At 56.6% G+C, this 24,768-nt stretch overlaps 1 protein-coding gene across 3 annotated transcripts in view; it reads left to right on the top strand.

The window, feature by feature from the left end:
• The window catches only part of CPZ (carboxypeptidase Z), a 29,915-nt gene extending 7,075 nt beyond the window's left edge, over positions 1 to 22,840 (top strand). The window contains exons 3-12 of one of the 3 annotated variants that reach the window (XM_024246351.3): positions 636 to 668; positions 2,314 to 2,688; positions 5,171 to 5,383; positions 8,130 to 8,326; positions 8,883 to 9,044; positions 9,413 to 9,571; positions 15,133 to 15,268; positions 17,433 to 17,572; positions 21,499 to 21,598; positions 22,349 to 22,840. In XM_024246351.3, the coding sequence (XP_024102119.2) occupies positions 636 to 668; positions 2,314 to 2,688; positions 5,171 to 5,383; positions 8,130 to 8,326; positions 8,883 to 9,044; positions 9,413 to 9,571; positions 15,133 to 15,268; positions 17,433 to 17,572; positions 21,499 to 21,598; positions 22,349 to 22,704 (1,871 nt within the window). In that variant the 3' untranslated portion in view covers positions 22,705 to 22,840. Of the gene's footprint in view, positions 1 to 635; positions 669 to 748; positions 770 to 2,313; positions 2,689 to 5,170; positions 5,384 to 8,129; positions 8,327 to 8,882; positions 9,045 to 9,412; positions 9,572 to 15,132; positions 15,269 to 17,432; positions 17,573 to 21,498; positions 21,599 to 22,348 lie in introns of those variants that run through there. The other 2 variants (XM_024246352.3, XM_054554977.2) reach the window with 2 other exon arrangements.
• Positions 22,841 to 24,768: the final 1,928 nt, after the last annotated feature.

Raw genomic sequence — 24,768 nt, 5'->3', positions numbered from 1 at the left:
GGGCCCTTGAAACCCCACTATTGCGAGGATGGTTTTGTGTGTTGATCCTTTTTTCTTGGAAGAGGGCCCCTGATTCAGGAAATGGGGAGAGGCCACACCCTGGCGGTGTCCTTGGGGGCACGGAGCCTGCATGGCTGACTCTGGGAGGGGCCTGGGTCCGGGTGCAGCAGTGACTGCTGGTGAGGGCTCTGGGGGGCTGACTATTAAAACTTTCGGAATCTTCTGAGGACCCAGCGGCTTACGGTGGGAAGCTTGAGGTTGGCCGCAGTAGAGGTACTTGTGCCACGGCACTCACAGATGCCACCTCAGGGCTCTTCTGTCCTGGACATCAGGCTTGTGGGCACCACGGCTCAGCCCCGGGCTTCGAGCCAGATGGATGCCACTGACCCCCGCTGCCGCCCAACTGTCTGTCCTTAGGCAGGTCATGTGACCTCTCAGACGCAGCCTTCACACCTGGGAAATGGGGGTGACTGTGGCGTCTGCCTCAGGGGCTGCTGTGAAGACTCCATGAGATGGAGCTGGCGGAGGGTGGCCCGGGCTGGTCCCTACCTGCACTCAGGGCCCTGGCCATGTGTTGCCCGGTGAGTGAAGGACGGCGAGGCAGGTCCCTAACAGTGCCATGTCTCTCTTTCCAGGTGAATGCCACAGGCCGCCAGCTGCAGACAGCGGTACAGTACCGGGACCTCCCTGGCTTCTGTTCTGTAGGAGGGCTGCAGCCCCCACACTGTCAGAGCACTTTAGGCAGCTGAGCCCGTGATTTCAGAAGTGGGTAATGGATAACACAGCCCATTAATCAAACCAGAACCCCCTTATAAACAGCCAGAGAAAAATTAGACACAACAAAAAAAGACCAGCCAGGAAAAAGGTGCACTAGCTTCCCACCGGGCTATGGCCACCCCAGCCCCTGCAGAGATGTCTTCTCCATCCCTCTCCAGTCCCCACTGCAGTCACACATCCTGCGTTTGGGCCTTGTCCACGTGCATTTCGTGGTCACTGGCTCTGTGCTGGGCCCCTGCTGAGTCTGGGGTTTGGGGGAGTCACCTCCCCCGCTGGGCCCCGATTTCCTCCTTGTGAAAGGAGGAATACCAAACGAATCTTGTGGGATGGTTTCAAAAGTGACGTGGGAGCCAACCAATGTGAAGTGCTCAGGTCAGGGCTGAGGACAGGGCTTATACCCTGAAAGGGGCAAACATTTCATTGTCGCCTCCTGACGGATTTGGGCATCTGGTGTATTCTAAGTGGAGGCTTTTAAAAAAATCAGAAAAAAAATTCCGGGTACAAAGTCAGTGACATATGTAAAATGTTTATTTTATTTTATTTTTTATTTATTTTATTTATTTTTATTTTTAGAGATGGAGGTCTTGCTATGTTACCCAGGCTGGTCTCAAACTCCTGGCCTCAGGCGATCCTCCCATCTCGACCTCCCAAACTGCTGGGATTACAGGGGTGAGCCACCTTGCCCGGCTGTAAAATGTGGTGAGCAGGGCAATGTGAGGCAGAAAGAATCCAGTCATTTCTAGACTTTGACATGAGAAGTGGCAAAATGTCACGATTTGTCCCATGCGATGCCACATCGGGAAAGTCCAACTGAGGAAAAGAGGAGAAGGCCATCTGGGGGTGCGAGCGTGGAGCCAGCAGCTGTGGGGACACAGTCCGCTCCCGAGGGGGCTGGAGGGCCCTGCTAGGCCGATGAGGTCCTTAGAGATGGGGCATTTGGAGCTAAACAAACAGCTGTGATGAGGAAGCAGGAAGGTGCCCAGCGACAGTGAGGACCCTACCCCATGCCTGGGCTTACGGCATCCCTGCGAGCTGCAGAGCAAAGATGAGCCGGCTGAGCCGCATCTGTCGTTATCCATTTCTCATCCAAGTCCTGAGCCCCAACTGACCCATTAGGGTCCCCAAAGACACTAGACGCCCAAAGCAGGATGTGTCCTTTGGGACGTCTTTGTGCTGTGGCTGTGGCTCCCGGGTGGTTTGTGCCTGTCCCTGCCTAGCGCAGCATCACCTGGCTGCCTTCATGGGCCCTTGTGTGGCACAGCTGCTTTGCAGATGGAGACGCTGAGGCTCAGGGCAGCCAACTGTGGCTCGCTTGCTAGTGGGTAGTTGAATCTAGTTGGTCTTAGGCTCCTTCTCTGGTCTCTCACAGACTCTGATTCCTGCACAGTAGCTGTTGTCCTGGTCCTCCCCTGCCAGACTGTGGGTGCCCCCTCCCTGCAGGCCCTGGCCCTGCGTGGGGTCCCCTTTGTAAATGTCTGATGTGTGCCGGTCAGGGCCACTGCGGAAGGGACTGACCTGCCGACCCTGCCTCCCCAGCCACCTGCGTGGACCTGCAGCTCAGGACCTGCAGCGATGCCGCCTACAACCACACCACCTTCCCCAACATGCTTCAGCACCGGTCGCGGGAGGTGGTGGAGGCCAGCTCCGAGTACATCCTGCTGAGCGTTCTACACCAGCTCCTGGAGGGCCAGTGCAACCCGGACCTGCGGCTGCTGGGCTGTGCTGTGCTGGCCCCCCGGTGTGAGGGCGGCTGGGTGCGCAGACCCTGCCGGCACATCTGCGAGGGCCTGCGGGAGGCCTGCCAGCCCGCCTTTGACGCCATTGACATGGCCTGGCCCTACTTCCTCAACTGCCACCGCTACTTCACGAGAGAGGACGAGGGCTGCTACGACCCGCTGGAGAAGCTTCGGGGTAAGGGAAAGTGGCGGGGGCCTGTGTGGTCACGGGGTCCAGATGGTGATGGAGGACCAAGAGCCACACTGGAAGGAACTTGAAGCCTTTTCCGTCGACGGTGACAGTGCAGGCATTGGTAGAGGGCGGGGCTGCTTCCCGAGGCAGCATGTTCCCCCACAAAAGGGTGCCAGGAAGGGTTGGGGGCTCAGTGCAGATGGAGGATCCTCTCGCTGCCCAGGCCCCCCTAGCAGAAGCCTCCAGCCCCTTAGGGGCAGGCTGGGGTGGAAGGGTGCTGAGTCCAAGTGGGGGCAGTGCCCCCGCCCAGGGTGCAATGAGGAGGCCTCGTGTGGGGGAGCCTAGGCTCAGAGTGCAGGGCTGGCCCTGGGGGTCCAGTCCTCAGACACAGACCCTCTAGAACCACAGTGCTTACCCATGGTCAAGGGTGGGCGGGACATTTACGTCCCCCGGGAGTCCTGGCGGGCAAAGCTTCACAATTGCTCATCGCTGGGCCCGGAAGATCACACAGAGGGTTTGGCCTGGAGTGACTCCTCCAAGCAGGGTCTGTACTGCCCTGTGAGCTCAAGGAGGGAGAAGAGCTGTGGAGAAACACTCTGGTGTCTCTTGCAGATAAAACAGTGGAGGGGCAGTAGGAGTAGGCAAGCCTGGGCCACCATGGGCCACTTGTCTCTGAGGTGTGCAAAGAGGTCCCAGAGGGCCACTTGGCAGCAGGGCTGATTGGGGGCCCTGCATGGAGTCCCCTGTGTCTGTTGTCTCACGAGTCAGGGTCTACCAGAGACCCTGCATGATCCGCAGCAGTCCTGGCCCATTAGACCTTCCTGTGTGAAAGAAATGTTCTATTCTCTGCTTTCCAACACAGTCACCACTGGCCGCATGTGGCCCCCAAGGCTTGGGATGTGGCTCTTGCCACTGAGGCCTGGATGTGGGCGTTTCATCGCATTTGAACGAGTCTGAACCTGTCTTTGAAGAGCCTAGGGCCAGTGTGTGCCACATTCAGCTGTGCAGGGCAGCGTCCGCTCGTGGTTGGGTTCAGAGGATCTGACTGCTGGTGCCACACATGTGCTAGCTCACGCGAGTCTCACGACAGCCTTGCTCCATGGAAGAGGAAGGGGAGCCTCGGGAAGGGTGACAGCGGTGGGGTCTTTAGCTGGAGTGGCCCAAGCCATCGCGGATGGAGGGATGGATTTGGCCATTCGTCAAACAGCTACCGAGCACCCACTGTACATGTGGCTCTGTGCTGGGACATTCAGGAGGGCAAGAGAAGGAATGCAGACAAACACCCGGGCCGGGCTCCAGCAAGCCCCGGGTTCCGGGCTATGTCAGGTGCTCAGGGCTGATCCTGGCATGTCTTGCAGCCTCTGGCTTCCAATCTGAGAAGTGTGGACCCTGGGCTCTTATGTGATGCAGCGGTAGGGGGGTGCCCTTTGCCAGCAGGTGGGAGCCATCTGTCTGCAGAGCTCAGTCCCTGTAGAGGCGGTAGAGGTGACCGTGGGAGGCCAGGGAGGTGAGGAAGGAAGCCAAGCCCACAGCCCTGGGAAAGCCCAAGGAGTCGGTTTGAGATTATTTTGGGCATCTCTACTGCCAAATTGCTGGCTTCCACTGCTAGTCTTTCCCCTGGAGAACTGTTTTGAGCAGAAGCAAAACCACAGGGCGAGGAGAAGCTTAGAGGAACACATTAACTCTTTGTGGACCCAGGAACAGCCTGCGGGCACCTGCGTCCTGCTTCTGTGGGTCTGGCTGCTGCAAAGCCCCTGGTGGGGTGGAGGGAGCTGAGGGTCACTGGGGCGGCCCTCAGGGTGCCTCTGTTCTAGTGGATGACAGGATGGTGGGGAAGCTGGTGCGTATGTGGTGTAGACATTCGTATTCTAGATCCAGAACCCCTCCCTCTTCTTCCCGCCCCCTTTTTTCTTCCTCCCCCAAGTCCTTCCCAGAATCCCCCTTTCTGTTTCCTTCCTGGACAGGCGCTCACTGTTGTACTGATGAGGTTGTAACAGAAACACTGGGAAGCCTCACAGCAGCCGGAGGGGGCACCACAAGGAGCCCCCCTGTTTCCACCATTAGCCAAGCAAACGGAGCAGAATACTGAACCGCCTGAGCGCCACTGTCATGGAAAACACACCCAGGAAAATCCCCTCTGCACACCCAGCAGGGGTTTGCCTTGGGGGGTCCAGGACCCCACAGATCTCTTTTCCTTTCTGTTGTCCTGCTCCGTATTTTAGGAATTTCCCACAGTGGCCCCATAGTATGTCTATTCACAGTCACATTAGGAACCATGGTGCTGTGCCGTGTACATACCTCAGGTGCCATTTGGCTTAGATATCGCTGTAGGCACTGCGGAGGGAACTCTAATTAAAGATAGAGATGTCCAAGCATGGCTGTCGTGCAGAGGGGGCTAAGGGTGCTGTGCATGGTCAGCGTTCCCAGGCAGTGGTAGGAAGCCTCGGGGCCTGACACTGACTGAGCCCCCTCACTGCTCCCCCAGGAGGCCTGGAGGCTGACGAGGCACTGCCCTCAGGGCTGCCGCCCACCTTCATCCGCTTCAGCCACCACTCCTACGCCCAGATGGTGCGTGTGCTGAGGCGGACGGCCTCCCGCTGCGCCCACGTGGCCAGGACCTACAGCATCGGGCGCAGCTTCGACGGCAGGGAGCTGCTGGTCATCGAGTTCTCCAGCCGCCCCGGCCAGCACGAGCTGAGTGAGTGCCCTTGGGAGGGCCTGGCCTGGCCCCGCTTCGGGAAAGGGCTTGGGCCGCTCCACCTTGGGGTGCACAAGTTGGCGGGGTGTTTGGGGTTCTGGGCACGGCTGGGGGCCTCAGGGAGCTGCTTGGTGCAGGCCACGTCCCGCTGGGCATGTGCAACCACTGTATGTATAAAGGAGAATTTCTCCAGATATCCATCTTCCTTCAAAATTTAGGGTGGCAGACTAGGTTATTTCATAATAATGGAGACATTGATCTAGTGGCTGAAAAGACATAAACAAGAAATTTTATTTAATTTTTTTGAGACGGAGTTTCGCTCTTGTTGCCCAGGCTGGAGTGCAGTGGCGCGATCTCGGCTCACTGCAACCTCCGCCTCCCGGGTTCAAGCAATTCTCCTGCCTCAGCCTCCTGAGTAGCCGGGACTCCAGGCATGCACCACCAACACCAGGCCAATTTTTGTATTTTTAGTAGAGACAGGGGTTTCACCATGTTGGCCAGGCTGGTCTCGAACTCCTGACCTCAAGTGATCCACCCAGCTCGGCCTCCCAAAGTGCTGGGATTACAGATGTGAGCCGCCGTGCCTGGCCCAACAAGAAATTTTAGACAGAAAAGATGATGTTGGGATGTGGCTTTCAGGGAGATCGTAAGGTTGTCTGGGAGTCGCCTGGGATGCTGGAGGGAGGAGGGCACCATCCCTGCATATCACAGGCATAAGTCAGGGAGGAGCAAAACAAAGGCTATAGGAGTGCTGGGCCCTTCTGCACTTAGAAGGAGTGTGTGGCCATGCACTGCATTTTGCCATTTGAAGACCTTGTCCTGGCACACTGGACCCCAGGCAGGTCTGTACAGCCCTTGTCCCTGGGCACCGGCCTCTCCTTTTCCAAACTGTTCCAGGAGTGTGACACCACAAAATGCTATGAATAAAGAGATTTTTCTATTTTAAAACTCCAAGTCCATTTTCATTCCGTCGGGCTTTGGATTGATCCTGTTCTGAGGTGGGATCGGGCAGTATGGAAAATGCTAGGCATTCCTGTTCCTTTAGAGGGGTCTTCCTGCAGGGCAAATTAGGAAATCAAATGTTATTGCTGTCATGATTTGCTACCCTAAGTTGCAAAGAGCCACGCAGGCTGGTAGTGTCTAAGAATCCAGGATGTTCTAGCAAACACCCAGACCTTCTGGATGGGTGGCCTCTGTTTCCCACGTGGGGAAGTTCCTCTCCCCCAGGTCACTGAGGGCATTCAGGGTTGGAGTCCAGGGCTTCCTGGGGGTCAGTGAGTCCGTCTGAGTCCTGCCTGGGCCTCAGCCCCCAGCCCCACCTGTCCCATGAGCACATTACTCAAACAGATCCATCATTTTAGAAGCAGCCTCCATTTGACCCTTGGTCCTCACCAGTTACTGAAAAATGCACCTGCTCTTTGTTTATGGACTCAGGGCCTTTTCAGGGCTGGCAGCCTCAGCCAGTCTTCATCCTACTGGTCTGGGCAGCATGGATACCGTGAGCCCAAAGGCTCTATCTCTTACCAGGGCCCAGAGGCCACCTGGCCACACCCTGGACCCCAAGGCTCACTATGTTCCCTCTCCAACTGTAACATGCTCTGGGCAGGAGGCAGAGGCTTTCCCTACAGCACTGGAATTTGAGGGCAAGAGGTGCCCCTGTGCAGAAGGCCAAGGGAGGTAACCAGCGCAGAAAGCTCCCAGGTCATTTATACCCCGGGATGTGGCATCCGAGGAACACGGATGTTTCCTCTCATCCCTGGATGTCCCTGGGCCACACGCAGCTGGGGAGGGAGACATCATTTTTCCAGGGGAGCAATGTGAGGCTTAGAGAGGAGGAGTGACTTGCCTGCAGTCACACAGCTAGTAAGGCCATGGGGCCTGGTCCACTCTTCTTCCTATAGTCCATTCATTTATCCATCTATCCATCCATTATTTATGCATCTATCCATCCATCCATCCATTTATTCATTCAGCCATTACACATCCATCCATCATCCACCCATTCATTCATACATCCATGCATCCATCCACCATCCATCCATTTATTTATTCAACCATTACACACCCATCCATCCATCCATCATCCATCCATCCATTCATGCATCAATTTATCCATTATTTCATCCAGCCATTATTCACTCATCCATCCATCGTTGATTTATCCATCTAGCCATTTATCCATCATTGATATATCTATCCATCCAGCCATCTATCCATCATCTATTCATCCATCCAGCCAGCCAGCCGTGATTCATCTATCCATTCATCCATCCATCCATTATTGATATATTTATCCATCCATCCATCCATCCATCATCGATATATCCATCCATTCATCCTTCCATCCATCCATCCATCCATCCATCACCCATCCATCCATTCACCCATCCATTCATCCACTCAAGGGCCAACCACCTTCCCAGCTAAGTACCAATGTACACCTTGCCTTATTACACAAACATGAAGAGAGACCGTCAGTTAAATTTGCATGAATCAATGATAACATATATTATTCATATTCTTGAGCTATGCTAACTAAGAATTCTGGCTAGGCATAAAAAATGAGCTTAATGAAAGTGATGACCTTGATGAGACCTCATTATATACAGAGATTCTTGAGTCAAAACAAGTATGAATTGGTCCCAGCCCATCTGGTCGTCCTTGCTGAGTGTGGGGGGGGGGGGCTCATGCCTTTGGGGACCCCAGGCTTTGAGATGATGCCCCAAGTCTCTATATTTGCCCCCAGTGGAGCCCGAGGTGAAGCTCATTGGCAACATTCACGGCAACGAGGTGGCGGGCCGGGAGATGCTCATCTATCTAGCCCAGTACCTGTGCTCTGAATACCTGCTGGGTAACCCCCGCATCCAGCGCCTGCTGAACACCACCCGCATCCACCTGCTGCCCTCCATGAACCCTGACGGCTACGAGGTGGCAGCTGCCGAGGTGAGCGCCCACATGCCTGGATCCTGTGGGCCACTGCCTGAACCACCCCCTCATTCATTAATTTACAGGTAGTTTATCCTAGCGGTGCCTTGTTCCTGCCTCTCTAGGAGAGGAGCATTCAGCAGATGTCGATACTGGCAAACCCCTGCTTCAGGGGCTGGGGAGAGGCACTGAGAGGCACTGAGGATTCTAGGTGTATTAAAAAGGTGATGCATGTGATAGAGGAAAATGATGGAAAGGGAGTCGATGGTGTCTGTGTGTGTCAGCGGGGGGTCAGGGGAGCTCTCGGGGAGGTGGGCAATGAGCAGAGCAGGTGACTGTCGAGGGCGCCCCACTCATGGGGAGCAGCCAGGGAAGGCCCCAAGGCTGTGGCGTCAGCAAGGAGCCCCGGGGTGGAGAGGAGGTGAAGGGTCAGGCATGCCCCCGAGCTCATCACATAAAGCCGGGGGAAACCGAAGCCCCTGGCTTTGACCCTCAGCCGAGCGTGAGACCCATCTGGAAGGTGAAGGGTGGGGTGTGCTGACCCCACCCAGTCGGGGGTTGGCCGTGTTTTCAGGGTGCCGGCTACAATGGGTGGACGAGCGGGAGGCAGAACGCGCAGAATCTGGATCTGAACCGAAATTTCCCGGACCTGACGTCCGAGTACTACCGGCTGGCGGAGACCCGCGGCGCACGCAGCGACCACATCCCCATCCCCCAGCACTACTGGTGGGGTAAGGTAGGAGCCGCTGCTGCCCATGCCGGTCTCCACCAAGGCATCCAGGGGTCCCTGGTTATTCCAGGCTCTCTGGGGTTGTCCTTCCCTGAGGACAGGAGAGCCTGGTGCTCCCTCCCTGCCTCAGTTACCTGTCTGTGAAATGGGAACACCTCCTTGCTGGGGTGTTGGTGAGATTCAGAGATTCACGTTGGAAACGCCTAGATCTCCGCAGGGGCCCAGTGATGGGGGCCGAGTTCAGCTGGTGCGTTGATGTAGAGACCGTTAATGGTCTGCACCATCGGAGCCCAGAGGGCTGCCGAAGCCCAGGGCATGGCTGGGGGCCGGCGGGGAAGCCCAGCCCTGAGGGCGGCCTCGTCTGTCCTGGGCAGGTGGCCCCGGAGACGAAGGCAATCATGAAGTGGATGCAGACCATACCCTTTGTGCTCTCGGCCAGCCTTCATGGGGGCGACCTGGTGGTGTCTTACCCCTTCGACTTCTCCAAGCACCCCCAGGAGGAGAAGATGTTTTCTCCCACACCCGATGAGAAGGTGAGAGGGCTGCGGGGTGTGTGCAGGGGAGGGAGACGGTGTGCGCGGTCCCCTTGGAGCTGGTGCCCCTCCAGTCCTGAGCTCAGTGAAGACAAAGCTCCTAGGAACCTCTACTCAGAGCCGGTCACCACCGCCTGCTCCAGGCCCAGCTCTGCAGAGAAGCCCCTTCCTCCTGGAAGTCTGCGGCCTCAGGAGCCGTCGCTCCCCTGATCTCCCCAAGGCTAGCTGCACTGCCTTTCACATGTCCCCATCTGGGAGCTCCCGGGGTGGGGACCCTGGCTCAGCGCTGCTGTTCCTTTGAGCTCCGCCCCGCACCTGGCGGGGTCCCCAGTGCTCCCATCGCAGAGGGGTGCGTTTCCGGGAGGGGCCGGCAGAGGGCAGTGCTGCAGCGCGCATGCTGCCCACCCGTCCTGCTTCCCGGGGGTAGTGCTTGCTTCTCACGTGCTGGGCTCCTCCGGATGGGGAAGGAGTTCTGGCTCCACCGTCCACTGGGCCCTTAGGTGAGGCCCTCCCTTTTCCGGGCCTCAGTTTCTCCTACTGTTCGTAGAGCAGCCGGCGATGAGACCCGTGATGATGCTGGGACCCTCCCAACCCACCCTAACCTAAGGACGACCTCCTGGGGGACGGCGTGGAGTTGGTCCCTTCCCACACTATGGATGAGAAAGTGGAGGCAGAGACCCAGAGGAGCCCCAGGGAGCCGGGTGCTGTGGCCCAGCGGGAATGGGGAGAGCAAGCTGAGCACCCTGCTTGACCAGGGGTGGTGACAGCAACACCTGGGCCACCGGTGCATTCGTCCTGCATTTGCTCATTCTTCCACCCATTCACTCCTTCACTTGTTCATCGTTCACTAACTCCTTCACTCACCCATTCACTCACTCACTCACTGATTCACTCACGCGCTCACTCCCTCACTCATTCACTCACCCATTCACTCACTCACTCATACACTCACCCATTCACTCACGCACTCACTCCCTCCCTCACTCCCTCACTCACTCACCCATTCCCTCACCCATTCACTCACTCCCTCACTCACTCACTCATTCACTCACCCATTCACTCACTCACTCCCTCACTCCCTCACTCATTCACTCACTCATTCACTCACCTATTCACTCACTCCCTCACTCCCTCATTCACTCACTCACTCATTACTCACTCACTCCTTCACCCATTCACTCACTCACTCATTCCCTCACTCATTCACTCACCCATTCACTCACTCCCTCACTCCCTCATTCACTCACTCACTCATTCCCTCACTCATTCACTCACCTATTCACTCACTCCCTCACTCCCTCATTCACTCACTCACTCATTACTCACTCACTCATTCACCCATTCACTCACTCACTCATTCCCTCACTCATTCACTCACCCATTCATTCACTCACTCATTCACTCACCCATTCACTCACTCCCTCATTCACTCACTCATTCACTCACCCATTCACTCACTTACTTTCTCATTAATTCACTCACTCATTAACTCACCCATTCACTCACTCACCCATTTGCTCACTCACTCCCTCACTCATTCACTTACTTATTCACTCATTCACTCACTCATTCACTCATTAACTCACTCATTCACTCACCCACTGACTCACTCCCTCACTCATTTACTCATTCACTCATTCATTCATTCACTCACTCATTCACTTACTCATTCTCTCTCATTCATTCAGTCACTCACTCATTCACTCACTTATTCACTTATTTACTTATCACTCATTCATTCTCTTATTCATTCACTCATTCACACACTCACTAATTTTCTCATTCATTCACTCACTCATTCTGTCACTCATTTATTCACTCATTCACTCACTCATTTACTCACTTATTCACTCATTCACTCACTCATTTACTCATCACTCATTCACGCATTTACTCACTCGTCACTCACTCATTCTCTCATTCATTCACTCACACACTCATTCACTCACTCTTATTCTTTCACTCATTTGTTTATCCCTGCACTCCGTCCCTCACTCATTCATTCATTGACTCTTACAGGTAGTGCACACCAAGGGTGCAAGGAGTGAGGTGTCTGGTTCTCTGCTCAGACCTCTGCAAGTGCCCCCAGGGGTGACTGGGTGGCCTCCACTTCTGGCCTGTCCTTGCACCCCTGTGCTCTTGGGGGCAATGGCTGGACAGGGCAGGTGTCCCCCTCTGCACAGGCCCAGTGTGTCTCAGCCTCAGAGCTGTCAGGGTAGGGCAGGCGTCCCCTCTGCACTGGCCCAGTGTCTCTCAGCCTCAGAACCAGATGTGAGAAGATGTCCCCAAGGGGGATGTTTACCCCAATGAGTCCCATCAGAGCCAGAGAAAATAACACTGTTCCCAAGCCATCAATCATCTGGCAGTGATCATGCAGCCCTGTGGCCGGCAGTGATCTCTGGAAATCGGGGTCCCAGGAGGGGCCTGGGGTTGGCGGGGGAGCATGAGAGGGGCTGGCTGGGGTGTGCCAAGGTACCCTCTTGCCAAACTTCCATGGTGCCCTACAGATGAGAGCCAGTGCCTGGGGGCAGTGTTCAAGGCCCTGCAGGCTGGCCATGGCTGCCTCTCGCTGCTCCACATCTGCCCCTCTGCCCGAATCCTGCTCATGCTCTGTGCTGCCTGCCAAGCCCTTTCTGGCTCTGCCCACGCTCGCTGTGGGAATGAGCATAGCCAGTTTCCCAAGGGCTTCCTGGGGCAGGAGCTGGGTGGGCTGGGTTTCCCACGGTCCTCAGCCTGTGTTCCTGGGTCCCCATTCAGTCCCAGCTTCCCTGCTCCCACCTGGTTTCATTTATCTGTGTCTCTTCCTTGCCCATGTGTGCCCAGCCTCTGGACTGACAGCTCCTCTGATGTCCTTGTCCTGCACCTGTCCTCCCAGGTCAGGCCTGTCCTAGCCAGACCTGGGCTCCTGCACCCCAGGGTTTTGGGGACTGGTGGTCGGCAGCCACCTTCCATGCCTTAGCCCTAGAGACTGACCAGTGATGGGACGGAGGCCCCAGGGCAAGGGCAGGGAGGAGGGACTGTAGGGCGGGGAGGAGGGACTGTAGGGCAGGGAAGCCTTGTGGGTAGAAAGGGTGACATGGTGTGTTGGGTCAGGAGCAAACTTTGGAGACAGTCTGGTCCCACCCTCCTATCCTCCAAGCCTACACCCTGTCAAGCTGATGGATAAAGGCAGGTCAGAGGTAGAACACAGGTAGAATGTAGCAGATGTGGCCTGGGCAGATGGACCCTTTGTTGGGCATGATTCATTCTTGATGGGAAAGTCCGGTGAGGCTTCCTGCTATGAGGTGGGGCAGGCCACTCCTGAGCTGATGCTGCCCCACCCACAGGTGCAGGGGCTGCTGGCAAGATAGTGGTCCACAAGATAGTGGAACCACAGGGCCTGAGTGGGGTTGTGTTTGGGCCCGTGGTTTGTGTCTGTGGGACTGAGTCCAGATGGTACAGCCTCACTTCTGAGCTGGACCCATTCCTCACCAACCCCAAACCTCACGTCTGGGAGTCCGAGTCTCATGACCCCCACCAGGGAGAGATCTTCACTCTGGCCTGGAGCACTCACTCATTCACTCATTCGCTTGTTCACTCACTCAGTCACTCACTCCTTCACTCACTTATTCACTCACTCATTCATTCACTCACTCACTCATTCACTCACTTATTCACTCACTCAGTCACTCACTCACTCATTCATTCACTCACTTATTCACTCACTCAGTCACTCACTCCTTCACTCACTTATTCACTCACTCATTCACTCACTCACTCACTCATTCACTCACTTATTCACTCACTCAGTCACTCACTCCTTCACTCACTTATTCACTCACTCATTCACTCACTCACTCATTCATTCACTCACTTATTCACTCACTCAGTCACTCACTCCTTCACTCACTTATTCACTCACTCATTCACTCACTCACTCACTCATTCACTCACTTATTCACTCACTCAGTCACTCACTCATTCACTCACTTATTCACTCACTCACTCACTCACTCACTCACTCATTCACTCACTCATTCACTCACTCATTCACTCACTCATTCACTCACTCATTCATTCACTCATTCACTCAGTCACTCACTCATTCACTCACTTATTCACTCACTCAGTCACTCACTCCTTCACTCATTCACTCACTCCTTCACTCACTCACTCACTCATTCACTCACTCCTTCACTCACTTATTCACTCACTCATTCACTCACTCCTTCACTCACTTATTCACTCACTCATTCACTCACTGATTCACTCACTCATTCATTCACTTATTCACTCAGTCACTCATTCACTCACTTATTCACTCATTCACTCACTCATTCACTCAGTCACTCACTCTTTCACTCATTCACTCATTCCCTCACTCTTTCACTCACTCACTCATTCCCTCACTCTTTCACTCACTCACTCACTCATTCACTCAATCACTCACTCTTTCACTCATTCACTCAGTCACTCACTCTTTCACTCACTCACTCATTCCCTCACTCTTTCACTCACTCACTCATTCCCTCACTCTTTCACTCACTCACTCTTTCACTCATTCACTCAGTCCCTCACTCTTTCAATTGCTCACTCATCCACTCACTAATTCACTCACTCATTCACTCATTTACTTGCTCATTCACTCATTCATTCACTCACTCATTCACTGGGCCCCACCTGTCCACCCTCCAGTGTCCTCCACTCCTCCTTTCAGACAGAGGGAGCCCCCTCCTCAGCACAGACTTGTCCTGCTTGGTGGGGCCCTGATGAACTCCATGCAGGGGGAGCCCTTCGCCTGCCTGACCCACCAGGAGCCTCTGCCCAGGGTCAGCCTGGGACTTACAGATGGCCGAGAACCCCCACAAAGGAGGACCTGTGGACTCTGCCTGGGGGATGGGCACAATGCAGGAAAGCTCTGGGCTGGGGAGGGAAGCCTGTGGGGAGGGACCCAGTATCCCAGCCACACATCCAAAGATGTCAAGGGTGGCAGATCCCGTGAGCTGTGTTCTATCCCTCTACCAACTGCAGTGGAAGCTGGAGGGTGGGCCGGTCAGGGAGGGGCTTCCTGCAGGCTGAGTCCCAGCCTCTGATGATGCTGGTCAGCCTGGAGGTGGAGCGGGGTGGGGAATGAAGCAGTGATTATTAATAGAAGAAGTCGGCTTTGGAGATGAAGTCGGGGAAAATGCAGCCCACCCTTGCCTTCACTGCTCCAACAGCCTGGGCTTTATAAACTGTCAAGCCAAGCTACACACACCCTGTGGACACCATGTCTGTGTGTAACCTCAGGAGAGAAAGCCCACACTACCCGGCCAGCTGTGCAGAGGCTCGGTGATTACCCCAGGTACCCACGGGACCTGGCCCCGAACTCCAGCAGTGCCAGACTGCCTGTGACCCTTCGGGCCTTCACATACACTGTGTCCTCTGCAGGACACCGTTCCCCTCTCCTACCTGCAGACACCATTCCCCTCTCCTATCTGCAATGCAGGTGTTTGCACGCACAGCTCCTCCCCTCATTGACCCCAGCTCACAGGACGTCCTGCAGGGGACCCTTTCCTTATCTGAGCCAGGTCTCTTTCCAGATGTTCAAGCTGCTGTCCAGAGCCTACGCTGACGTCCACCCCATGATGATGGACAGGTCGGAGAATAGGTGTGGAGGCAATTTCCTGAAGAGGGGGAGCATCATCAACGGGGCGGACTGGTACAGCTTCACGGGAGGTGCGGCTTCTGCAGGGCGGGACTGGGGTAGGGGTGGGGGGTACGGGGGCTGGGTGGGGCAGGGGCAAGGCGTAACTCCACAGTCTGCTGCTGGGATCCAGCTGGAGAGATCAGAAGACAGGGCAATGCCTCACCTGGTGGAGAGGAGGCTGGCTTGAGTTTTGGTTTCTGTCTTGATGAAAAGCTGTTGTGTGACTGTTGTGGAGGACCCAGGCCTATGGCTTCTGTAGTTTATTTTATGAACACTTACATTTGATGGTTCTACCCATGACCAATCCTTTTGTGACATTTAGGGAAGTGGAGTTGCCAGATGAAATGCTGGACTTCCAGTTAAATCGGAATTCCAGAGAGACAGTGAGGAATTGTTTTTAGGGCAACGTAAGGATGTTCCAATGTGTGGGATATGCTTACGAGAACCCGCATGGGGTGGACTGATACTACAATTGTATCTGTGGTTTCTCTGGAGCCCAACTTTAAGCGTGTACATCTTTATCTGCTAAATTTGCCCTGGGGAGGCTGCACAGGAGCAATATAATGGGCACATGCCACTGTGTGTCCTCAGGGGCACCCGCCAGACCGGGCACACACGCTCTGGGCCCTGCCTGCACCCCTCCATGCTGGCACAACACAGATGAGAGCGCTGGGCTCAGCTGAGAGAAGGACTTGCTGGAGGCCCAGGGCCACAGGTGGCAGAGCCAGGACCCACATGGCATCCCCTTCTGACCCCTCCTCCCGTGCAGGTGGGCAGAGAAAGTGGCACTTCTTGCACACTCTGAAGCCACCTTCGCAGCCCGCTCTGAAAACTTTTCTCTCCTGCACAACGGTTGGCACCTGTGGTCTTTCCCTGGTGCGGCGCAGCCTCTCTCCCTTCCAGAACCCAGGCAGAGGGCCCTCAGCCCCGGTCATAGCCCTGTGACTGGGGTCTGCAACAGACACCCAGGAGCAGAGCTGGGAGAGGCCCCTCTCTGTTCTCTTTTTTTTTTTTTTTGAGACGGAGTCTCGCTCTGTCACCAGGCTGAATTGCAGTGGCACGATCTCAGCTCACTGCAATCTCTGCCTCCCGGGTTCAAGCGATTCTCCTGCCTCAGCCTCCCGAGTAGCTGGGATTACAGGCACCCACCACCACACCCAGCTAATTTTTGTATTTTTAGTAGAGACGGGGTTTCACCGTGTTGGCCAGGATGGTCTCGATCTCCTGACCTCATGATCCGCCCGCCTCGGCCTCCCAGAGTGCTGGGATTATAGGCGTGAGCCACTGCAACTGGCCTCTGTCCCTCTTGTACGTGACACGGCCCTGGGAAAGCATGACGCCGGGGACCAGAGCTAGCTGGACCAGAGAGACGGTGACTGTGGCTACACTGGGGTCTGGGCAGGGACTGTCAACAGCAGCTGCAGGCTCTGCAGCTCAGGAGCCTTGAACTTCAGAAGGGCGTGGGCTCCCTGCGACCCCCGACACAGCCAGCCCTGTGGGTGCCATCGTCCTAGGCCTGCCTTGGAGATGGTCATGGCTTCTGCTGAACAAGAAGCTCCAAGAGCAGATGGCACAGAGGGCAGAAGTGGGTATGGCTGGGGTCTACCCAGCTTGCTTTGAGGCCTTCTCAGCTGGCCAGGTGGCTGGTTGTCCACCCTAGCCCGGCCCATGGTCTCCCTGGGAGATGGAGCTAATAGGACCACCCTCCTAGACTCTGGTCAGGACAGCGTCTGGGTAAATGGACATTGTCACCATGGGGTCTCCAGGCCAGCAGCTGGGATGCCAGGGGCCTGTGCAGCTGCCCCATGCTGTGGGCTTCTCTGTTAGAAACCGATTCATCCCTGACCTCACCAGAGACAGCATGGGGGTGGGGAAGCCTGTGGACTTCGCCACCAAGCGGTCTGAGCTCAAGATGCAGCTCTGCCTCTTCCCGTCGCGGGACCCTTAAAAATGCCTCATGCCTCCATCTGTGCATCTGCAAAGTGGGGATCATACGGCCCACCTCGCAGTTGTTCAGCTCCTCAGCTGCAGGAGGGGCGTCTGTGGCGAGTACCTGCTGCACTCACCTGCCTGCTGGGCGCTTGGCTGACGCCCCTGAAGTCCTGGCTGTCTCTGTGCCACTGACACCCCTGAAGTCCTGGCTGTCTCTGTGCCACTGACATCCCTGATGTCCTGGCTGTCTCTGTGCCGCAGGCATGTCCGACTTCAACTACCTGCACACCAACTGCTTTGAGATCACGGTAGAGCTGGGTTGTGTGAAGTTCCCCCCCGAGGAGGCCCTGTACACGCTCTGGCAGCACAACAAGGAGTCACTCCTGAATTTCGTGGAGATGGTGAGTTCCAAAGGTCCAGGGCTCTGGTCCAGCTGTGGCCTGGGTGGGGTGGGTCAATTCAGGCCCCCAGGGCAGCCCCCGCAGCCTCACTGCCCCATACACACATGCTCCTCTTGCCACCACTTGTTTTGGGGTTAACTGTCCACCATGCGCAACTTGAGATACAGCAGCCGGCTCTCCTCTGCGTGCCCTGTGGGTGCTGGGGCGGCAGTGCCATGTGTTGGAGTCCCTGTTAGCAAGGACGTCAGGGCCTAAAGCAGCACAATTAAACAAGGGAGCACGGGCCTGGGCATCCCGGCGAGGCGTCTGACCCAGCCTCGGAAGCCGGGGGGCTTCCTGGAGGAGGCGGCTGCAGGGCTTCATCTTGAAGAAGGGTAGGAGAAATCAAACCACAGGACAGGGAGAGCTCCCAGCAGAGGGGAGCATGCTAGAACCCCAAGGGGCCTATGAAACCCTCGAGAGCTGCTGGGGCTGTGGTGAGGACTCGAGCTGTGGGATGGGGCGGGCTCTGTGCTCCAGGAGGCGCGGGAGTGAGGGCTCTGGGCAGTGGGGTAGCTGTGTGGCTCAGGCAGGGCTTTGGGGCCTCAGAGGGAAGGGTACAGGCAGGAAGTGGCTGGCAGAGGCTGGGGGCGGGGCAGGGCATCCTGACGGAGGGGTGACTACTATCATGAGGCTGAGGTCACCCAGAAGCAGGCAGAGTGGGAGGTGAGCGGGGATGGCCGAGAACGTGTCTAAAACGACCCCCTCGCTGCCCCAGAGAGCCAAGGTCTCCCTAGCACTCAGTGTCAGAGTGGGGACTCTGTGCCCGTGTCTGCCCCCCTTCCAGCACGGCTCACACCGAGGGTGCTGGGGACCCCAAGAAGGGCCTGGGACGTCACACGGAAGAGAGTCTGTGTTCTGAAGAAACTTCTGCTATTTTTTTCCCAAGAGTTTTCAAGAATCATGTAAATTGCATATGAGCACAGATGCCCAGTGAGAAGCAGGCCTCAGAAGGAGGGTTGAGCTGTAGCAGCAAGGAGGGGTGAGGGCGCAGCACCGTACAGTTGGCGCCCACCCACACAGGGCAGACGGTTCCGACACCAGGCCGGGCGGCAGACGGGGCCGTCCCATTTTATAGATGGAGTTGAGGTTCTGGCCTGGGGTCTCTGGGCCACACATAGGCTCGTGCTCCAGGCTCCCAGTGTCTGTGAGACAGCCAGAGGAGGAGACAGAGGGTCAGAGAGTGACATGGCCTGTCTGGTGTCACCCAGATCTGCTTGTTCCCAAGCCCTCTGTCCATGAGCACCCTCCTTTCTAGAAAAATCAGGAACCTTCCTCCAAGTAAGAATCGAGCGAACTCCCTGGGGCAGCAGCCGCCGAGATAGGTAAGAAACAAAGCCCCACACAAAGTAATAATGGAACATTCTGCCATTTGAGTTTCTTTCTGATGGTTGTGCTGCTGGCGAGTCCCATTCTTCTATGAGCTCTCGCACCAGGCCTGTGCACACTGCGTTTTGTGGCTGTCTGGTGAACGTGAGGTTGAAGGAGCCTCGAATGTAGCTGGCATTGCTCCTGGATATTACACATGAAGTCTTGGGATATGAAGATTTACAGCAAGCGTGGACCTTGGAAGGCTGGGCAGCTCGCTGGCCGGCTCTTGAGACGGACGTCTTGCAGGAGAGCCGGGCGCAGCCTCCTGATAAGGATCAAGCCTGTCGTGGCCAATTGAGGCTTTTTTCATAGTGATCCTGGCCAGGCCTCGGGTGGGAGTCTACATCACCCGGGGCGAGGGGAGGGGCGGCGTGGCAGCTCTCCTTCCTCACCAGAGAACCGCATGTGCCCCGTGTTTCGTGAAGGTGACCCTTGGGCCCAAGAGCAGGGACAGAAAAAAAAAATCCATCCAATGCAGGCCGATGCTGAGTGAGGGCCTCCTGTAAGAGACCCTCCTGGGAGAGCCCCTGCTCTCAGGTGGGGTTGGGGGAGGCAGAAGTGAGACCAGGGCTGGCAGAGAGGAAGCCTGGGGCTGTGGGACCCTGGGGTAGGCCCCCAGTGTGGCTGGTCATCAGGGAGGGCTTCCTGGAGGAGGAGGAGTGTGAGCTGTGTTTTGAAGGGAGGGAAGGAATTGTCCCGGTGAGGGGCTGGTGAGGGTATTCTAAGCAGAGAGGGCTCAGATGCTATCTGGGGGTGAGGAGGAGCCACAGGGTGGGGTGGCTGAGGGGCACGGTGGCTTCTCAAGCTGTCCAGTTTCTCCTCATCACCTCTCACACAGGAAAACCTTGCTTTTTACGCTCTCCCTCTCGCTAAATGCGAGTCCATGAGACATTGTTTCAGGAGTGCGGTTCCATTAAGCAGCAAAGTGTGGACAAGAGCATCCAGGGTGGGGGTCACGAGCCCCAGAGGGCAGTGGGCAGTGGCCATCAGTCCCTCTCCACCGCGTCAGGAGGGCTGGGACCCTGTGATGTGCTCATCATGGATTCCATGTGCTCTGGGTTCCCGAAATCCCTGCGGCACAGAGATAAGTGCTAGCATGTGCTTTGTGGAGCTAAACTGGGTGCCCACCCCCCTCTTTAAGCCGCCTGCGCCACTGAGGGCTGGGCGTGAGCCTGGAACAGCAGTTAGGAGCCGCAGGGCCTGAGCTCACCGGCCGAGTGTGTCAGGCGAGTCGGTTTCTGCATCGGTCACGGTGCGGGTAGCTGTGGTGGGATTAGAGTTCACATGCTTGCTAAAATCATCGGTCCTGCAGAAGCCAGAGCTGCTTTGGCCTCATGAACATTTTACAGCCGAGGAAACTGAGGCACCCAGAAGCAAAGCTTCATCTGAAGTGAGGAGTCACTGGGGCAGAGCTGGTTCTCTGGTCCAGAGAAAAACCAGCCCCTCTCGGGCTCACGTCCCTGGGCCGGGGAAGGAGGACGCTCCTGTTGCCAGGGCTGCGTCCTGACACTGTGAGCCCAGGCTCTTTGCTTCTGTGGACTCCTCCCTCCATATAGAGTATTTAAAGTTACACTTTTACAACTGTCGACGTAAAGATGAATATAGAGGAAAATAGTCTCTCCAACCTAAAATGTTTTGCTTTTATCCTGATTTTAAGAGGAGCAAGATCATTTTCATAGTTTCTGGAAGCACAGCAGGGTCTGGCTGGGAGCCCTTTCCCTGGCGGATCTGTTGCTGCTGAGCCCCGTGCAGGGCCCGGGCAGGGGACAGCCTCGCTGGACGGACTCCTCTCCCCACAGGCATCCCAGTCCCGCTCAACGTGACCTTCAGCATCCTTGTACCCCAAGTTGTTTTCTGCTGACTAGAGCAGGGGACATGTGGGTGGTTTGTCATCAACTGTTTTAGAAGAAATGTGGACAGGATCAGGCAGCTCTGCGAGGGCTTTCCAGGGTGAAAACACTGGAGCTGTGGGCGTGCAGGGAGCTTGTGTGTTCAGGGCCAGTTCGTGCCAAGGCCAGGCGAGCGATACCAAGGCAGGGTGTGGTATCCGCGTGTACGATGAAGAAACTGCGATGCTCTAGCGAGGGTCCGAGCACTCAGTCCTCGTCCTCTCCGATGCCCACGCTGCCTTTGGGAGCCTCAGCTCAGAGGGAACCAGCGAGTCCCGCTGTGTCTGGGAAGGCGGGAAGGAATGCTGATCAGTCGGAAGACTGGCAGGAAAGGGTTCTCTGCTCAATGCCCGTCGAGATGGAGTCAGCCAGGCCTCGGGCGAGATGCAGGGTCATTCGAAAGCCCAGAACGTGCTCGGGTCAATTGCCAGGGAGGAAACTGAGGCCCAGAGAGGGGAGTGACTGACTCGTTAAAGATGGCAGAGCGAGGGCTGGCGGAGTGGGGCTCTGTGGGGTGGTTCCCCTGAGATACCGAGCTCTGAGGAGCATATGGGGAACGAGCTGATGGCCTCCACGCTCATCGGGAGAGCTCGCGCCATCTCTGTGGCCTCTCCTTGGTCTCTTCAGGTGCACCGGGGCATCAAAGGTGTGGTGACGGACAAATTCGGCAAGCCAGTCAAAAACGCCCGGATCTTAGTCAAAGGCATTCGCCACGACATCACCACCGGTGAGCACGTCCCCGGCTGTCCCCTGGGGCCCACGTCTGCCAAGAGAATGCCACACAGTGGCAGCCGGCGCCCTCAGGCACTCACAGTGTGCCCAGCCCTCAGCAGGCTGGCTCCATTCCTCCCAGGCTGGCTGGGTCGGGGAGGGTGGGCAGGAACCGGGGTCTGCGTCTGCTGCAGCCTGTGTCCCCTTACAGCATTTGGTGAGGGAAGAGCTTGCCCAGCCGTGGCTACTGAATGACAGTGGATGTGTGCTCTGTATTCCTAGGAAAATGCCTCCTTCTCCAAGATTGCCGGGGAGAGCCACCTCCACCCATAAGCCTGTTTGTTTCTATCCCAAAGCTCATACCCCATTGATAAGCTGGGGTGTCCAGCCCTGTGTGGGCTCTGGCTGTCCTTACAGGGATTTCACAGCCGATGAAAAATGACAGTATGCTGTGATATGTGTTACCTGGCAGAGATGTGGTCCAGAGAAGAGGGGGACTTTTGCTAACTGTGGGTTGGGTATGGGGGGTGGGAGTGCTCATCGAAGGTTTCAGAGAAGAGGGGGTGCCTACGCAGGGTTTTGAGGGATAAATAAGAGTTTGACAGAGAAAAGGGGTGGGAAGGATATTCCAGGCCCACGCAGAGGCAAGTGCACATTTGGCGCCTGCCTCCCACGCTAACCTCTCCCCACTCATATCCATCGCCCATCACCCTGTGGCTGGGTCTGCAGTCCTCGTGAGAATCATTTTTAATCTATTTGTCCACAGCCCCAGATGGCGACTACTGGAGACTGCTGCCCCCAGGTGTCCACATTGTCATTGCCCAAGCCCCTGGCTACGCCAAGGTCATCAAGAAAGTCATCATCCCCACCCGGATGAAGAGGGCTGGCCGTGTGGACTTCATCCTGCAGCCTCTGGGGATGGGACCCAAGAACTTTCTTCATGGGCTGCAGAGGACTGGGCCCCACGACCCGCTGGGAGGTGCCAGCTCTTTGGGGGAGGCCACGGAGCCCGACCCGCTCCGGGCGCGCAGGCAGCCCTCGGCCGACGGGAGCAAGCCCTGGTGGTGGTCCTACTTCACATCGCTGAGCACGCACAGGCCACGCTGGCTGCTCAAGTACTAGCCCCTAACCCAGCACCCGCCCGGATGTGGAGACCCAGGCCCACCTCCGTGTCCCGGGCTCCTGGCTCTTGATTTTGTCTGCCACAGACATCCCACAAAGCCGCTGCCGTTTTATTAAAGTGTTTTTATCCACTTTCCACTGGAATGAGAGGATCTGTGTAAGGCACTTTCCAGGGAAGGCTGGGGACCGACCCTTGTTGCCTGAGGGCAGCTGTGGCCTGGGCCCCACGGGGCAACCCTGGGCAGCTATCCTGCTGCCCACAGGTCCAGAATGCAGGCCCGAGACTCCAGCCTATCTGTACTGGGCCAGGTGGACTAGCTGGCTTTTCCCAGACCACCAAGCCTTGAACTGACTTCAGATGGGAAACTGAGGTGGGCCAAGGGTGTGAGCCTCTGTAGGAGCTGAGCTCTGGATCCTGCAGCTGAAGCTCATGTGTCCTGGAGTGCAGAGGAGAAGGGGGGGTGCTGAATGGGAGGATGGGGGTGGGCAGCAGGTGACCCCAAGGTAGGGTCAAGAGCTCGAGGGCAGGAGAGCTGGCCAGAGCCTGGGGCCTCATGGCATGGTCAGGGGGACCACACTCAGGCTTACAGGCTTCCAGGGGGGCCTGGCTCCATGGGCACGGATATTCCTGGGCCCTCCCTCATCCTGATCATGCTACTTGGGTCCAGGGACCCTCTCCTGTCCCTTCTCTCACCATCGAGAAAGTCTGTCATCCCCGGGATCTTCCAGGAAGGGGTCCCATAGCCTGAGCAGAGAATGCAGCAGAGAAGGCGCCTGAGCCGGCCAGGGCTGCGTCAAAAAGCAGCAGAGACCTGGCGCTTCAACAGCAGAAGTGTGTCCTCCCGCAGCCCTGGGGGCTGACGTCAGAGCCATGTCAGCAGAGTGGGCTCCTTCTGGCATGCTCCCTGGCTCGTTGGCAGTCATCTTTCCCCCACTCTTCCCATCATCGTCCCGCTATGTGTGTCTCTGTCCCCATTTCCTCTTCTTATATTGAGCTAGGGCCTAATATAAGACCCTAGCGACCCTCATTTTAATTTAGTTACCTTTACAAAGATGCTACCTCCAAATAAGATCACACTGAGGACCTGGGGCTAGGACTTCAGCAGATGAATTTTGTGGGAGGGACACGGTTCAGCCCCTAGGAGAGGGCAGCATCTCCATGCAGTGGCTCTTCACGTGCTCCTGGCTGTGCTGTCGGCCGCCCTGGTTTCCAGAGCTCCAGGCCTGGGCAGGTCCCTCCATGGAACTGGGCATCCACTCTGAGCAGTGCCTTGACCTCAACTGAATGACAGCGTGGTCCCCACCAGCATCCTCAGCCTCGTTCCATTGCCTCCTGGCAGCTATGCCCTGAGGTGAAGGCCTTGGGGTTCCCAGCTGAAGCCCAGAGGAGCGGGCACACCCCGACGCTGCGTGGTGTGCTCTAGGGGGAAGGCATGGGAAGGGCTCAGGCAGCCTACAGCCCTCAAGTCTTGCACTGGCACAGCAGCGCTTGGTTTGCGGAGCAAGAATGATCTGGAGTGTTTGGGGGAACATCTCACAGCCTCCTGAGCCCCTGAACCCTACATTCACCCATGCGCCTAGTGACTTGAAGGTTTACATTTATTTGGCTCCAGTGCATACAGGGCACCGTGCAGGGGTCCTCTGAAACCCCGGGAGGCCCGTGGAGCAGACCTCTGCTTCCTGCTTTGCTGACGTGGGTGTGGAAAAAGCGGGCACAAGTTGCCCAGGACTCGGGGTGTGCAGGTGGCCGCTCAGTCTCAGTCCCCCCTTGGGGTACCTGCACAAGGCCTTCCCTGCACTTCATTCTGTCCCCACCCATTCACGTTGCCTAGGGAAGAGCCTGCTGCAGTGGGTGTGTGGGGTGGAAGGACTCATTCCAGAGCCCAGTTCATGTCAGGGGCCAAGGGCCAGGCCCCCGGTGTAGAAACTGGGATAAGGAGTCAGTCAGGGAGCCTTGGGGAAGGCTTTGCAGTGGGGGCTATGGCAAGAGTGGGGGCTGGGGAGGGGGAGACGAGGAGATAGCATTCTCTTCACACACCACCCCGGATCCAGCCAGCGGGGGCC

This window comes from Pongo abelii, chromosome 3, assembly GCF_028885655.2.
Source record: "Pongo abelii isolate AG06213 chromosome 3, NHGRI_mPonAbe1-v2.0_pri, whole genome shotgun sequence".
NCBI classification, from domain to species: Eukaryota; Metazoa; Chordata; class Mammalia; order Primates; family Hominidae; genus Pongo; species Pongo abelii.
The sequence above is the reverse complement of the archived record's forward strand: the minus strand, read 5'-3'. Positions and strand labels throughout refer to the sequence as shown.